The following is a 17,981-nucleotide window of genomic DNA, read 5'->3' as shown; positions in this document are numbered from 1 at the left end:
GGAATTTAGACTGCATGTTTAGTATAGAGCACCCTTGTATGATTTGTGTGATGTTTGTAGGTGCTGGAGTGCTCTTCCTATCTTGAGGCTATTCACCATATTTATTTTTCATTTTAATGACTCTAGGAGAGTGAGTCACTCGTCGTTTTCTTGATAATTAGCAAAATAGGCTCTTAAATAGTAAGCAGAACCTGTGGGAATTTAGACAGCATGTTTAGTATAGATTATGTGTTGCGCTCGTGTGTGTGCATAGAATAAACTATTAGCGGATTTTTTTTTAATGGAATTAGGATGTGGAACACAATGAGTGGAGGCTGACCCACGATTTAGGTGCCTACCACCTTCCCATCCTTATACCTAAACTCCAAATACATGCTCCAGTAAGATCAGTCCTTCACAAAAGGGTGCTACATTTATGATTCCTAAATCTAATCTAGGTAGCGACTCTATTTTTCACCCTCCACCCAATCCACTCAACTAAGGCATACTTCCACAGGGCCCGTCGCGATCTCTTGCGCCCATAGGGAGGGATCCACAAAGCTGGAGTTCTGGGCTTGACGAAATTCTTCTAAGTACAGAGAGGCCTTGTTGACGATGTTGGCCGCTAATTTGCAATGCCTTAATGTCTTGACTTTTTTCCTATTCTTCCACAAACCCCATGTTGTTGTCGCAAAGATTTCCAAGTTTACATTTTTATTTCATATTTAACAAGGCAGATAAGTCCAAGAAAGTCTTCGATGGCTCAGCCAGGTTAGGCATCTTGAAATTAAGCATGGTCCATGCATCATTTGCAATATCGTAGCCCCAGAAAACATGGCTAGGATTTCGATCAGTCCATAATGGTCACACTCCACCTTGACCAGTATCTGCCAGTATTAAGCTAGTTTTCACTAGGGGGATATCCTTGCACGCTTCCCAAATGAAATTCCTAATCTTGTTTAGGCATTTTACACTCCAGACTGATTTCCACAAAGCAACCATATTTGAGCTATCAGAGCAATATTCTTGAGCTACCTTGTAGGCACTACGCATTGAAAATGAGCCATTTGGGGTTGCAGTCCAGACAAAGGAATTGAGCAAAGAAGTAAAGCTGAGGGGGGATTGACAAGATCTCATATGCTTCATGGGGAAGTAAAGTTTCTGGGATTAGTTGAGTCTTCGATGAGAACAGATCATGATTAATAAGGTTTGAGACAAGCTCACCATTTCCCACTTACATTTTTGGGCTAATAACTTTAAATGTGGATGGAGTTAGCAGCCACGTCATCCCAACTGCACACACTTTTTCCATTGCCAATGTTCCACCTTACTCCTTGGTTCATGATTCCCTTCGCTACCATGATGCTCCTCCAAGCAAAGCACGACTGCTTCCCTAACTGAGCATCAAGGAAAGACATGTTGGCAAAGTACTTAGTCTTAAAAACTTTATGGAAAAGGGAGTCTAAATTTGTTTGCAAACATCAACACTATTTTCCAAGATATTATGAAATTATTTTTCAAAATTATAAATTTCTTATATGTTTTTGTCTAATGGGTTATTTGTAATTTTGTTTTATGTTTTGGGATGTTAATATAATGTAAAAGTGAAACTTGTGTGTTTGTTTTAATTTCCTGTGTTGATGCTATTTTGTTTTTTTTTTTTTTTTTTTTTGAGATTTAATTTCCTTTGTGTTATGCTATTTTGTTTTTAGTTAGCAATGTTGAAATTTGTATAATTTTTGAGCATGTATTAATTTGTTAAGCTAAGTCTTTCTTGATAGGTGTTAAATTCAAAGTAATACATTTCACATAAAATAATTTGCTACATAACTTACCAAATTGCAAATATAAGTTTTGTTCTAAAAAAAAAAAAAAAAAATCACATGAAAAATACAAGTTGACACAACCCAATTGACCCGATCCTAATCCAAGGCAGTCGCCATTTCACCAATCAATCGACTATGCTAGTTCATGTCGACTAACCATGGTTGAACAGTAATGCAACATCACCAAACAAAGGTTTTGTTTTCTTAGATGTGTCAGGTCTGTCATTTGGCGTGGAGCATACAATATGTAATATTTTCCCCTTTCTTTTGCTGAGGAGATCAATAAATAAAAGTACGTTAAAATATGTGTTTCATGGTATATAAGTAATTAATAGAACGCATGCAATGGCGAAATCAATGAAAACTTCGTCAACTATCTTCCCTTTTGTCTTCTTTTAAATCATCGAAGTAGCTACCAGGAAATATTCTTGATACATGTGCGCAAAAGAAGATAATGCTCGTAAACATAAATTTCATTTAGAATGTACATGGATATTGAATTGTAAAGGTTTAATATAGCCCAGAGGTGATGCTTGCAATCTTCATTTTCCTTAACGAAATAATGAACCCAAACACCAGTCTCTAACAACAATTCCTCACTAATATTTTTCCAGCCCATTATCCATCACAAAAAGGTTTCTTTTTTTTTTTTTTTGGTCCTTCGGCTAGAGAGAAGTGGAGCAACAAGTAAAAAAAGGGCAGGAGAAATTTATTACACAATGCAACAGAGCTTTGTATCAATAGAAGCCAAACATATGCAAAATGCTTGGAAACCTGTCAAAGGATATCTGCACAAGAAATTAAGGTTCAATGTTTAGGGTTAAATTTCTCATTTTTTTTCATTTCGATGGATATAACTATCAATTATTTACTCCTAGATATAAATGTCAGGAAAACCTTCCTTTCAATAAAATCAATACAAGTAATTGTAAAAAGGTTCTTGCATTATTACCTGTAATCCATTACATACTTTGATTTCCCCACCCTTCCAAGCTGCAAAATTGACTGTTTTCCATTCTCCTATGTTGAATCATATACAAAGTAAGTATCCCAAAGTAATATGTTTCTGCAACACTAATTTAGGAACCCCTTTTTATAAAACCAAACACACTTAAAAGCGCTTCAATTCCAATGTTGCAAGTTCCAACTGTCTACAGATACTGATAAATTTTGTCTACAAAAGGTGTGTTGAATTTTGATGCTTTAAGTCTGTGCCAGTGTGATCTTTGAGTCAACGAAGTTCTAATTACCTCCAAAGTCAGTTGGAAATTTTTTACAGAACTTTGGATTCTAAGTCCAGCCCTTCCTCTGTCTCTGTAATCTAGCTCATATTGCTTTGAAATCTGGAGCAACATAAACAATTAAAAAAGAGATTTGAGTTACAGAACTTTGGATTCTAAGTCCAGCCCTTCCTCTGTCTCTGTAATCTAGCTCATATTGCTTTGAAATCTGGAGCAACATAAACAATTAAAAAAGAGATTTGAGTCTGCTAAAAGGACAGAAAACACTCTCTATGCACTTACTTTGCTGTAATTCGGAACTCTCGAGAATAGCTCATGAACATGGTCTACTTTTCCCTCCCAGTCCTTTGGCAGTCCATAAATGTGTTGTACCTGGGTGAAGTTTGAATCACAGTATCCTATTTCATTAAGTCCTAAGATAGCATTAACTCTAACATCAACTTTGTCATAAAAAGTCCCTTTCATATCAGATCATATTATAAATTGGTAAGGAGCTCAGATATCTTAGAACAGTTAAGCTCACCTGGTTCGCATTCTTTAACTGCATAAATTGGTGCTTGGGTATGTATGCCATCATGCTTCTATAACTTCCTGTACAGGTGGCTACCGTAGGCATGAATCTGCAAAAGCACAGAAAGACCATGTAACCAGAGAGCAAGCAAGCAAGTGAAAGAGAGGTAGAGCTCAACTTTGCTTACCTGACAACAGCCAGAAGTGATTTAGACTGCATAGTTTGGGAATTGAGGCGTCTCCCCTGCCACAAATTGCAAAGTTTACTAACCAAATTCATTATATAGATCATCGCATATATCAGTTTTTTTTTTAATTAACAAGTTCAAAGGTAATATAACTCATTATACACATTTTAAGTTTTAAGAAACTGAACCTGATTCCAAATATGGTATTTAGAACCAATGAGGTTAGATGTTACAACCCCAATAAAATTATCATCTGAATCAGGCGCTATTCCTTTTGTATTCTGAGCTATTGTAAACTCAGACTTTCCATTGTACCGCTTGTGGTGAGCAACAGCTAGTTTCCGATCCTGTCGTCCCTGACCTTCCTGAAATTGAAAAATGAGTAAAACTTTATTCATTCATGGAAGTTTAGCTTGCTCCATAAGAAAAACCAAAGATCTTCCAAATATAGATAATTAAATAATCAAACATAACTAATCAAAGCTACTTGGGAGTTCCAAAGAAAAGATGAAGCAAAAGAATTTATGTGATGAACTAAAAGAACCATGGCACAAATACTTACTAAAGAGGGATTGCAGAAGCTATTAACCCGAATGCCCTAACTAAACTGGAAAGTCCGGATCCTAGCCACTTGAATATAAATTTTACAACTTCCACTACAATGAAGCATACGTTGCCTTTGGCGTTGGACAAACATATCTCAATCAAGATCCTTATTGAAATATTGGGAACACTAAGTGATGCAAGCACCAAAATTATTTCAGATTTTATTTTTGAATTTGAATTTTAAATTTTGAATTTGGTCTTTAATGTTTTGAGGATTTTATGGGATTTGTCTTGTTTATCTTCTGTTTCCTTTGTTCAATTTTCCTACCCAGTCCTGGATCACTAAGTCTAGTTAATTGAGTAGTACCTCAATTTAACAAACAGGTCTGAGCATCCCCATGGTGGTTAGAAGTTAGAACACACCAGAGCTTGCACACCATTTAAACCATTGACTTGAAAAACACTAGTGTATTGAACATTAGCCAGTTAGCCACTGATAACAGACTGTCACAAGGTTAACAGGCTCAAAGGGCTACTCGCAAACCAACTTGATGACCAGTAAAGCCAACCAATTTTAGTTTAGACCAATTGATTTTAGTTTAGAATCCTCACTTTATTACATTCAGTAGTTAACTCGAAACATTGGACTCAAAACACCACTTAAAGAATGGTCGGGAAAAAAAAATACATAGAAAAGTATAATTACCAGAGTCCAAGACCACTATGGTCTTTCAATTCAAATGACAGGATGTGGTAAAAATGAATTTCCATAAATATTTGGCTACATGACAGGCCTAAGTATCCCCTAGAATTATAAGTTTAGAAATCCTGATTCAACCACCAAACATGATAATGAAGGGAGACATCAGTGAAAGATTTACAGTCATATTTATCCTAGTGCCAGAGTATCAAAGATGTACATCTGTATGGGTGGACTCATAATTCCTAAAGTAACCTAATTTTCAATTGAATTGGGACCGGCGTTCATTTCTGCCATCCTAAAACAAATATTCAGATTCCCGTGACCAGAAACTGCCATCAAAGATGTTGAATTGAAATTTCTCAAAATTAGTTGACTGCAATGACATGAATTGACCATAGATTGTTTTTATGCAATAATTTCTAGCAAATTGTTTAACTACTTGAGAGTAAAATGACCACCAATAAAAACTCTCTCGAGTAAAATGTTTCCAATTGGGATTCCCCCTCCAACAACATTGCAAGTTTGCAACAACCATTGCCAAAATCAGATATACAACCGTGTCAAGCATACATGTACTAAGCAAAATTACAAATACAGAGAAAGAAAAATTCAATGATTCCAAATACTAGGTGGTATATTTAAAAGAATAAATAAATAAATCATAGTTCGGAAGAAAAAGAAAATATAACATGTAGGCTTTGCAAGCTACAGGGATCTTACATTGGTATAAAGAGAGTATAGAGTACCCCGATGAAGTCCCTCCGGAGATGCTTCTTCTTTCACAATTACACAAGTACACCTTCCGATATCCAGAGGCAATGGCCTACACAACAAGGACCTGACCAAACACAAATATAAAATAAATACAAATACATATATTATATCAATAAATGTTTGTATGAAAACCCCAAAAGGGAATCGAGAAGAGAAAAGCAACCTATTAGGCAGTGTAGACCAAGAAGAAGCCGGAGCGGCTTCGGAATCGGAATAGTCCCAGATATTCAAAGAACTGGAATTCTCGGACTCAGGGGGTTCCCAAACCTTAGAGGGGTAAAAGGCCTTGTCGGGCTCATTCATTTGCATGCAAAACTGAAGCGAAGAAGGCTTCAAGTTCATCAAGACCCTGGTGTTGATAGATAAAGATTTGTTGATATTATTAGAAATAGAAGAAGAGAAAGCAAAACCATTTGCATTTTGTTTGTGCTTCCTGTTAGTGTTAGTGTTGGGCTCATCGTTCTCTTTGTCAATGTTGTCAATGTCGTCAGTAGTTAATATGATGTCTGGGGTTCTGGTACCTCCTTCGCTGCAGCTACGGTTGTGTTTGAGTTGGTCATTGAGAGGGTTGACATAGAGGGAGTTGTACGAGGATTGCCTTGGCATTGAGGATTTCTTGCATACGCTCATCATTGCCATTGCCTAGCTTGAAGCTTCTTTCTCTCCCTCTATCTGAGACTCACAGAGAAGATTGAGTCTTTGATGGATTTTGAATTTGAAAGCTGTCCACCTGTGGGAATGTTGCTGTTGGATAATGGGATTTGGTAGATATATTGAAATCTGTCACATTGAGAAAGAGAGAAGAAGGAAAGTTGGAGTTTCAATCAAGGAGTTTTATCTTGTTTGTATGTCAAAGGGGTATTTTGAATTTGAATAGGCATGGGGAATTGTGAGGTTTTTTTTTTTTTTTTTTTCGTCTTTGGGTGGTGGGAATTGGGATGTTTTTGTATTATGTGTCAAATAAATAATGTTTGTTTGGTGGGGCTAACGGTAACTTTTCGAAGTTTCAAAACTCTTTTGGCCTTTTGCGCGTGTTTAGGTTTGACCAGTAGAAAGAGATAAAAGTGTGTAAGAACAAGGAGCAGCGGGAACTGTGTTTGAATATGGAGTTGTCCATGAGTGTTTAAATTATTATTATTATTATTATTTTTATTATATAAAATGAGTGTTTAAATTCAAATTGTATGTATGTATCTGTGCGTGACACCAAGATGGTTTTTATTTTATTTTTATGAACAAGATGTTTCATTTTGGAGATGGACTCCTCTTCCATTATTATTTCTTCCGATATTTCTAGTTTTAAAACGAATGCATTATATCTAGCAGTTATCTAATCTAAGGATATTTATTAAGCTATGTCACATGAGCAAAGTTTTATCCCATTTAATAGAGATTAATACAAAAACTCTACTTCCTGTGCTCAAAATTTTCACAAAAAAAACCATTTCACTGAAACCTTTGAGCAACCCGTAAAATATCTAACAATTCCAAAATCTTCCGGTCATTCGAATTCTAGCCCAACAAAGAAGATTTTCTTTCTACTAGTGTACGTACCTAAGACAGAAATCTTCACATCATTCCAACTCTAGTGAGACCACAAAGCAGAACCCCCTATTGATTTCAACAAATTGACTAGAATTCAAAGTTTTGAATTCCAAGGGGTGCTCAATCATTCTTTGCATTATTTCTTTGTGTTTTTTTCTTTTTTTTCCATAACTTTTATAATGTTTTGCTAAGAGCATCCACAGCAGTGGAACTAAAAATTTAGCTTTTTAGCTCCACCAAAACTTACTTTATCTATTTTACCTACATACATGCTGCAGTAGTGGATCTATTTTAGTTTTTAACAAAATAAAATAATATAAACAACACAATAAAATAATATATCCCTACAATAAAATAATATATCTCACTATCAATAAAACATCCACAGCACAACCACAACCACCTCTACCATCAAGCATCACCATCACTACCACCACCAGTCCATAGCAGGAAAAAAAAAAAAAAAAAAAAAAAAAAAAAAAAAAAAAAAACCCAATCATAGACCAAACAAAATCACCAATCTTTTTCCTCAATCCAGACCAAACAAAATCACCAATCACAAACACAATAAAAAAAACCAATCACAGAGCTGGAGATGGAGGACTAGGTGGAGGCGTGGGTCGGAGACGTGCGGCTTGGGGCTTTGATCGGGGGCAGGGACGGCGTGGGTCTGAGGTGATCGGCGGCTGGGACGGCATGCGACTAGGACGACGTGGGTCTGAGGCTTGGACGGCGTGCGACTGAGGCTGGGACGAGCCGAGCCAAACCGGAACCACCCGTGTTGGCGGCGTCAAGGCGAGCTGTGGTGAAGGTGCGAATGGAGGAGTCGTCTTCATCGGAGTTTCAGCGTTTGTGGCTTCGGGGGCTTCCTCGTCGGAATCGTCGTCGGAATCAATGTGGGCGATGGGGCTTAAGTTTCAGGTGAGATGGTGGGGAGGGCCGGCGGCGGTAAAGGTGAGAGCTTGAGAGATGAGAGCTTGAGAGAAATTTCAGATGGGAGTTGAGAGTGAGATTGAGAAAGAAGATGAGAATAAAAGAAATGAAGAAAATATACCCAGGTGTTATTTTAATCCGAGCTCAATAAAAAATTAATTTTTTTTTTTAGATGTCTACTACAGTGCACATCTATAAATAGATGTGCACTATAGCAATTCATCTATAATATTTACCTATGGCACCACTGCTGTATGCGTTTTTTGTGTGTTTTTGGGTCTAAAATTTAGCATTATAGCATTATAGCTACACTGCTGTGAATGCTCTAAGTCTTTAACTAATCTCCTAACTAATAATTGAATTCCATGTTTGATTTGGATTTGTTTTTCTTTTTTCCTTTTTGCTTCACTGCTAATTTAGTTTTATACTTTGAAAATTATTTTCTAAGTAATCAAAATAATTGCAATCAGTATTTATGGATCTGATTTGACTTCCTTATTATTATCAAGTATTTGTCCATAATTGTTTTACTTGTTACCATGCTCAAGTGATTATATCTAACAAGCATGGGCATGACATAGGGTAAAGTGCTCTCGTCAATGTACAAAAAAAAGGGATTTGTTCAATACTAGTAATTCAATATTTAGTAATGCAGCAAGTAACATACCTCTAACATCTCAATGGGAAATAGTGACCACTAGTTGAGTTCCTTGTCTCATAACATGGGAAAATAATTTCCTTGAGACTATTGTACAACTTGGTCCAATTTTGGTATAAAATAAACAAGTTTTACAAGAATAGGGTAAACAATTACCATGCGGAATAGGCTCCGTTATCAAATTATATAATATTGCAACACTAGTTTATTTGTATTTATCATTGTTGTATTAAAAACTTCTAAACATGGGTATTCAGTATCTTATTATTTGTTTTATTTTTATATCATTGACTGTTTTATCAACAACACTAACTTGTTTTGCTTTAATTTGGTTTTTGAACTTCTATTTAGGTGTTCTATTCTTTTCAAAGTTACTAGTCAGTATAATGCCTATAATTAGTGATGAACAAATATGCCCTGGAAAGAAAATTAAGATATTTATGGTAATATTATGCAGAATTTTGATTGTCAAGGGAAAATATCTGTTTGGAAAATGGAGTTTGACTCAGAAGAGCATGCTCACCAATGATATAATGAATATGCTAAAGAAGTTTGTTGGAAAATTTAGACCCCGGTTGATAGAATTAACAAGTTTTAAACCCAAGTTGTTAGTTAGATTTATTATGAATAAACCCTGTTAAAGCGAACAAACATCAATATCATGCACAACGGAATAGTAAATAAGACAAGATATGATGACCTAGGAAAACCAATGAAACAAACTAGTTTCACAATTAAAAAAAAAAAAAAAAAAAAAAAAAAAAAAAAAAAAAAAAAAAAACCTAGGGGAAACCTTCACAAAAATCAATTTACTATAGTAAAGAAAAGTTTCAGATCTAATACAAAACATTTGTTCCTAAACTTTACAATCCCCGTAGATGAACTTTTAGCAGAATCCTTTTACTGCTTCAAAGCCTCTAAACTCTTCAAAATATGAACGTCACCCTTTTGCACAGATCCCAATACGTGACTAACTCCCGGCAATCTTGACGAAGGTTGTTGGTTGCAGAAATCTTCACTTCATCAACAATGAAGAACAAGAAGCTCCTTGGTTACAAAACTCTTTGGTGCAAAGACGTAGTAACTTCTTTCAGAGAGAACAAAGCACTAGGTCACTTTCTGCATGTGTTCTCCATGTATAATGGCCTTTAAAATAAGCCTTATATATGTCTAGAGTTGTGTGAAAAAAAAAAAAAAAAAAAAACCTACACATGTGTTCTTTTAGAGGTATCTCTTTCTCGGTGGAGGAAGGTAGGTCTACCTTTGGCGTTATGGCAGGAATCTAGGCCAAATTTTAAGGGATTACCAAAGGTAAGTGGAGTCGCCACCAATCATTGAGTTTTTCTAAGGTGTGATTAGTCACCTGTTTCTAGTTGATTTTATTACCAATCCTAGGCTAAAAAAAATGTCAATTTTCCAAATCTAATGTGGATGGCAAAAAAATCTTGATTCTTAGGTCCACAAGTTTGGTTACATGTAGGGAAGGTGTTAGGCACCCCACAACGCCCATCCAAGGATGGGTCCTTTGTTTTGATAAAACCTTAATTTTCAGAAATTGGTAGTAAAAACATGATTTTGGCGTTGGCTTTTGAGGCTTTGTGGTTTTGGCTTTCGAAAGGGTGTGGTCCTAATCTATGCTTTCCTAAGGCATTTGAGCAAAGTACTAGATTTCCATTGCGAAAATCTAGCGAGAAGTCACCTTACTTTCGCAGCAAAAATTAGGCATTGCAATCCTTAGGTGACACAGATCGTGACAATCGCATCGAAAAGGGGCAAGCAGGTATATATATATACATGCATCATGCATAATGCTAGCATACAGAGTAGGAAAGTAAATGCCTACATCCCTAGAGTATAGCTCAAAATATAAGTGCTGGAAAATAAATAAGGGTCGCCATACTCTAGAGATGAGGACGAATGGTACATAACATGATATACCTAATATAGACCATCTAAGGGAGAAAAGGAAGAGGAAGGAGAGGGGGTTTTAAAAGAGTACATAACCAAAGGGGAAAAAGCTAAACTCCTAAACCTACTGACTGCAGCCACTTGGCTTATATTGGCATGCTTGTGCCCGTGCCGTCTTTGCTTGCGCCTCGGAGAAAAGGAGAAGGGTTTTAAAAGAGTACATAACCAAAGGGGAAAAAGCTAAACTCCTAAACCTATTGAATGCAGCCACTCGGCTTATATTGGCATGCTTGTGCCCACGCCCTCTTTGCTTGCGCCTCGGAGACCGTGCCCTAGCTCCACGCGTCCTCACTCCATATGTGTGCATGCAAAGGCAAAGACAAGAAACCAGCAGACAAGCAAGGGAAGGAAAGGATGCAAAGAGCATATGAAAAGGCATACAGTGGATAAACATGATAGACATGGCAAGCATAGAATGTTACAAGAGATAGGGCAAGCAAGATGCACAAATGAACAAGAAAGCAAACAAACAAACAAAAGGTGGTGACTGCTTGTGTTGAAATATGGATGACACATTAACAAGCAAGACTCATGCATGGATATGTAAGCAAGCGTGTAAAGATGCAAAGAAAGCCAACGGGTGGCACAGACAAGCATGATAAGCATGGCATCGCACGGAGCAAGAAAGGGTAAGGGTATGCATGGAGCAACCGGCATCACAACAATGCATTCCAAGTGGTTACATCCAAACATGACTTTTGGGCGTCAAATGTAACCACACAACCACGAACCCGCTAAAGGTGTCATACGTGGCAAAGCTTATAACCAGAAAGGCCAACACAAGCATAAAGCATAAAAGTAAGCAAGCATAGACATGCAAAATGAGTGATCCAAACCCTTTGATATGGGCCAAGGTGTATGGATGATGACAGAGACCATAGGGTCTAGATTAGGTCCGAACCATTAGGCCAAAATGCAAGAAAGAAAGATTAAGCAACAAAAGGGCTACAATAGCACATGGCATGACAAACATAGCCTAAGCCTAGGCACACAAACATGGCATAGAGTGCATAAGCACATGGAAGATGGCATAAAGCATATAGAACATAGATCCAAGCACACAAACATGTGAACACATAGATCTAAGCATATAAGCATGTATGGATACGGATCTAAACATAAAACAGGGCAAAAGCATAACCATAGACATGACATCTAGAATGTGAGCACATAACCCTTACATCAACGCAAAGCAAAGAGAGGAACGAAACCAAGGAAACATGGCATAAAACCCTAAGCATGTAGATCTAAACAAATAAGTATGTAGAAACATAGATCTAAGCATAAAAACATGGCAAAAAGCACATAAACACATGGATTTAAGCAAGGAACATACATAAATCAAGAAACATGCTAAAGAAAGCCATAAATCATGTTATTATGGGAAAAAGAGTAAGAACATGCAAGCAAAAAGATTTAGAAGGTTGGGGGTGTGGATGATAGCAAAAAAAAAGCTACATGCACATCCACCCTAGGATAGATCTTCATTTTCAGTTTCTAAAAAGGTATGGAACTCAAAAATCTAACGGTCGAATCAAAAGTTATGGCTCTCGAAAGTTTGCAGTGTGTCAATCAGCGCGTCATCCCAGTTTTCATGATATCTCAGCCGTTCTAACTCCGATTTCGACCCATGAACAATCGTTGGAACAAGAATTGGATAATCTTCACAATGGCATAGGTTTCAACCTGTTCTGACAGCCAAATCAAAATTAGGGTTTCTGGGGCCCACCAAAGTTAACTCCGGGTCAAACTTGGTCAAAATTGCTAAAAATCTCCGAGGAGCTCAGGTTTGATATAAAACCATGAAAATTTTTTTTTGTGAGAATTTTTACCTTGTTTGACCTTTGGTCAACCCATGGTTGACTAGGGGCATTTTGGCCCAAAAGGCACTTTGAGCGCTCTGGTGTTCGAACGAGTTGTGCCTCGCCATTTTATATGTTCTCATGATCCCATGGAGAGAAAATGATATTTTTGAGTTTTTTAGGGTCCGACATGCAAATCGAGGGTAGACAAAATACGGTATCAATAGTGTGAAACAAAGCAAGAGTTCATAAGTGTCTCATATTATGAAAATTTGAGACATGAAAAAATCAAATACACTCACACACAATCATAATTGTTTGATAAGGACTATCACCTTCAAGGTACATCCTATAACTCCTACATCTCCTAGAAACATGCTTGCAACCATATTAAAAGCATTTTGTTTTTTTTTTTTTTTTTCTTTTATTTTTTCTTTGCATGTTTTTCTTTTAAGCATAGCATGTTTTGGCATATAAGAGAGAAAATAGATACCCAATTATGTAAGCCAAAACATCACAATTTTGCTATGCCGAAGCACACAGATATTATACATGATTGGCGGGTTTTAGTGGTAAGATGGTTATTTATGCATTTCTCTTAGGATTTTTTAGTCCCCGTCAAAAAGAGTGATATAAGTATGAGATATAAGAGATTACTTAATCTTACTCATCACAAACACGAGCCATAAAGCTTGCTTGCTTTGTTGTGCATAGAAATGTTCATCTAAGCTACAAGAGATACAAAGTTTAAAAATTTTGTTTCAATGGCCATCAAAGGTATACAAGTACCAACATACACAAACACACACTGTTTTTATATTTTTTTTTATTTTTCTCTTTTTATTTTGAAAAACAAACAAAATAAAGACTAAACAACCAAACAAAAACAGAAAAACAACATGAAAGCATGAAAGAAAGATGCAAATGCATGAAAGCATGATTCCAAAAGCAGATAAGAAATCAAGCAAAAAGATTCCTACTTAAATAGAAAGAATTAAAGTAGAGGACAACAGAAAAGACAATTAAGTCTTAGGCTCCTTTCTCACCCACAGAGCATGAGTCTTTAACCATAAAGATGAAAAGGCATAAGACCTAGTATGTCTACTAAATGACATAGAAGAATTAGAATTCTTCTGAAATTGAGTTAAAAAACTCAAGGGTTTAATAACTCTCCAAATAAAGGTGTAGTTCCTTGAGAGGAAACTTGTGACTGTTTGGACACTTGCTTTTGATGATACAACTTAAAGCAATTAGGATGAATGTGTCCAGAAACACCACAATGGTGACAAACATGAGCAGTTTTAGGACTAGTAGACTTCCTAGAGTGAGGTTTAACAAAGGATTTAGAATTACACAAATCAGTTATGGATTTCATACCTTTATCACCTTTCTCAGATTGGGGCACAAAGACAGTCTTTGACCAAGAAGTCATGGAAGAGGAGGGGCCGGAAGAGTCAACATATCCTAAGCCAGCCTTATCAGAATTAGGCTTTTGAGCACTCAAGACCTCATCAAGCTTTGCACTAGACATCCTCTTTATTTGAGTTCTAGCTTGACTAAGCTCTACCTCAAGATTTTTAACCTTCTTATCTAATAAGGTGTTCTTCATAACAAGAGTCTCAACTAACTTTGTAGTCTCATCTAATTTGAGTAATAGATCAGCTTTTTCAGTTTTTACCTCATTAAGCTTTTTTCTACAAAGATGTAAAACCTTTTCAGATTTTATAAACTCAGTGCATAGCTTATCATAGACTTCCTGAAGGTTTAACTTCTTGAGTACTTCATCATCAAAAGAATCCTCTTTGTCACTAGCACTCTCCATAATCACCTTATCGGCTATGACAGTAAAAGTCATAAAGTGACCACATTCATCCACATACTTATCAGAAGAGTCATTCTCAGTATCACTCAAGGTAGCAACCAACCCTTTATCATTTGACTTCTTGATCTTTTCCTTCATAAGGTAGTTTGGGCACTCTATCATCATATGACCAAAACCTTTATATTCATGGCACTAGATAAGGGGTTTCTCACTCTTACCCTTCCTATAGAATTTAGATTTCCTAGGAGGTTTGTGTTGGAAAATCTGGTTTTGCTTCTCATACAAAATACACAGCGGAAGCAACAATCACGAATCTACTTCATTCATGAAAGATAACATGTAACCTTGAATTTTAGAACAAAGAATAGAAAGTGTACCTTGATACTATGAAATTCAAAACTAAAACTTGAGAATATCTCTAATCATCATCTCAATTCCACATGGTGCCCAAAAAAAGTGGTCTCTCAATTAGTCTTTATGTACGTTGATTCTCAAAGAAAGTCCTTTTTCTTCTCCTTGTAGAGAAAAATTGTTTTATTTTCTTTTCATCATACGTACATTCTAACTACTTTTGTTAGTTACTTTATTTAATAACCCTTATTAAATAAAAAATGATTATCTAATTGGGTTAGTTTTTTGGGCCTACCCAATTGGGCTTTAGTTTGTGGCTTGAGATGGGACCAAAGGGAACAAATAAGACTCTAGCTCCAATGAACCTTGGACTTTTCTGTTAACTCTTGACAAGTTCAAAGTTACTATTATTATATTTAATACCACTATATAAATATAATTGCACTCTAGGCCTTATTAATAAATTATATCTCAAGACTCTAATGATATCGTTTGACCCCTCCATGAAATATCTATAGTGAACAAAGTCATAAAGAACTATCACTTTGTAAACAGCTATTTTATCATTGAGTACCCGTTTAATCTTTTAGTTATTCACATTTATTGAAATCCAATTTCAATAAATATAAGCTTTAGTAAATCCTTACTAAAGTGGGTGCCTTGAATAAACAATTCCCATTAAACTTATCTCAAGGGGATATTTCCTGTCTCTACAAAGATATTATGGATTCCATCTTAAGAATATGTGTTCTCTCAACACTACGTGTGGTTACCCAACATACTGAGGTTTTGACCATGAATATTAGATTTCACTCTGAATATATCAAAGTAATCTACATTCATGATTATGTCCACTACCCTCTCAGGATTAAGAGTCTATGAAATTAGAAGCCGTGAGATTAATTATTCAGGTGACAGTTGTTGATTGAATAGTTAATCTTATAACGGTCCATTTCAATATGTCTTAACTATTAAGACACATTAACACATTAACTAGAAGTATCCACTTCCATTATCAAGACAAATCATTTTAGTTGATGCGTTATAGTCTTTGTAGATGAAACGCCCAATTTCATCACTAACTACGAACTACGTTTTGAGTTTACAAGGAACTTGTGATTTATATCTTTTGTGACTTATTCACATAAATAACATACAATGCATCTTATGGACTAAGATAATGTCCCATTAGTTCATTAATAAATAACCTCATATAATTAAACAATTTAACTATTTATGACATGCCAATAAATTAGATTTTAAGGCATAAACCCCAACAGTTTGTCCTTATCCTTTTTCCTATATTGAAGAAGCTTGATAATCTCATTAGCTATGAAGGTTAGATCCTCATCCTTATCATCATCTTCATCTTTATCTTCGCTTTCATCTTCATCTTCCGAGTCATCAATTTCTTCCTCTATTACCCTTAAGAGCCAAGTTTCTACTATTTCCACCTTTTTCCATTAAACCTAATCCCATCTCATAGGTTTGAAGGTTCCTTAGAAGCTCAGTCAAAGGAATTTGATCAATATCCTTCACTTCTTCAATGGCAATGATCTTGGCATGAAATATTTCAGGTAAGGACCTAAGGATTTTCTTAACAATTTTGGATTATGCTATAAATTCTCCAAAGTTGAAGGCAGAATTCACAATATCCTTGAGTTTAGCATAGAACTCATCAAAGGTCTCATGCTCCTCCATCCTTATTTTTTCAAAACTACTAGTGAGTCTTTGAAGCGTCACAGTCTTTACTACCTTGGTAACTTCATAGGTGGTCTCAAGATTGGTCTATGCTTCCTTGGCAACTTTTGTGGATGATATTTTCTTGAATTCCTCATTGGTCACCAGACTAAACAAAGCATTCAAGGCCGTACTGTTGAAATTGCTACTTTGATTGTTGCTTCATCCCAATCCATTGGCTCTTCCTTTGGCTTAGTCCAGCCAACTTCAACAACTTGCCATCCTTTTTCACCTAGAGACTACAAAAAAACTTTCATATGGACTTTCCAGTATGCATAATTAGTGTCATCAAATAAAAGAGGAATCAAAAGAGATTGTCCACAATCCATGACAATGGGGGTCAAGGATCACACTTAGGAAATTAATCCAATTAAAGTAAACCTGCTCTAATATCACTTGTTGGGAAATTTAGACCCCAGTTGATAGAATTAACAAGTTTTAAACCCAAGTTGTTAATTAAATTTATTATGAATAAATCTTGTTAAAACAAACAAACATCAATATCATGCATAGCGGAATAGTAAATAAGACAAGATATGATGATCTAGGAAAACCAATAAAACAAACTAGTTTCACAGTAAAAAACCTGGGGGAAAACCTTCTCGAAAAGCAATTCACTATAGTAAAGAGAAGTTTCAGATCTAGTACAAAACTTTTGTCCTTAGACTCTACAATCCCTGTAGATGAACTTACAGTAGAAACCTTCTACTAATTCAGAACTTTTGAACTCTTCAATATATGAACGCCACTCTTTTGCATGGATCCTAGTATGTAACTAACTCCCAACAATTTTGAATAAGGTTTTTGGTTGCAGAAATCTTCACTTCATCAACAATGAAGAACATGAAGCTCCTTGGTTACAAAACCCTTTGGCGCAAAGACGCAATAGCTTTTTTCAGAGAGAACAAGGCACATACATGTATAACGACCTTTAAAATAAGCCTTACATATGTCCAGGGTTGTGAGAAAAGAAACCCTACACATATAGGTCAGCTAGGGCCAAAAATCAAATCTGAAAATTCTGATTTCGTATAGGTCAACTTCTGTCAACTTTTGTCGAGCTTTAATAAACAACTTTTCTTCATCTGTTTTTTGGTCCAATCTTTATGACTTTAATACTTGACTTGAACTCTTGTTTCTTAAAGTACTATACTCATCTTAGATCTACCCAATTACAAGTAAAATGCATTTTGTCAAAAGATTAGCCAATTACATAAAATATGTCCTTAACAAAGTTGGATTTAGCATTTGAAAGCAATGGAAGAATGAGGATAGATTTAGTGGAGTAATATCAAGTAGAAGATTTTTCTGTTATAAGGAAGGTTAAAGAAAAAAAAGACAAGCGAGTGTGTCGATACTGTATTTTGCCCAATCCTGATTCGTGCATCAGAATAA

At 35.8% G+C, this 17,981-nt stretch overlaps 1 protein-coding gene across 2 annotated transcripts; it reads right to left on the bottom strand.

Moving 5' to 3' along the window:
• Positions 1–2,163: 2,163 nt before the first annotated feature.
• LOC111986475 (tubby-like protein 8) lies at positions 2,164–6,684 on the bottom strand. 2 transcript variants are annotated; one of them, XM_024018107.2, is made up of 9 exons: positions 5,931–6,684; positions 5,714–5,831; positions 3,933–4,109; positions 3,745–3,800; positions 3,570–3,666; positions 3,329–3,418; positions 3,056–3,148; positions 2,758–2,825; positions 2,164–2,593 (listed from the first exon to the last, which is right to left on the bottom strand). In XM_024018107.2, exons 1-9 carry the CDS (start codon positions 6,404–6,406, stop codon positions 2,518–2,520), a joined length of 1,251 nt encoding a protein of 416 aa, XP_023873875.1. In that variant the 5' UTR covers positions 6,407–6,684; the 3' UTR covers positions 2,164–2,517. The 2 variants fall into 2 exon arrangements, 1 of the variants encoding a protein (XP_023873875.1); XR_002880178.2 differs by lacking the exon at positions 2,164–2,593 and having other exon boundaries at positions 3,056–3,254; positions 5,931–6,683.
• Between the last annotated feature and the right edge of the window lie 11,297 nt (positions 6,685–17,981).

This window comes from Quercus suber, unplaced genomic scaffold (assembly GCF_002906115.3).
Source record: "Quercus suber isolate HL8 unplaced genomic scaffold, Cork oak 2.0 scaffold_901, whole genome shotgun sequence".
Lineage (NCBI taxonomy): Eukaryota > Viridiplantae > Streptophyta > Magnoliopsida > Fagales > Fagaceae > Quercus > Quercus suber.
Note: the sequence above shows the minus strand (reverse complement) of the source record. Positions and strands in the feature narration are given on the sequence as shown.

Coding starts and splice junctions, on each gene's coding strand:
- LOC111986475 (XM_024018107.2), bottom strand. CDS start 6,406: ATGGCAATGATGAGCGTATGCAAGAAATCCTCAATGCCAAGGCAATCC. Junction 3,801..3,932: donor AATACCATATTTGGAATCAG/GTTCAGTTTCTT, acceptor AATTTGTGGCAG/GGGAGACGCCTCAATTCCCA. Junction 3,419..3,569: donor AGTTAAAGAATGCGAACCAG/GTGAGCTTAACT, acceptor AACTTCACCCAG/GTACAACACATTTATGGACT.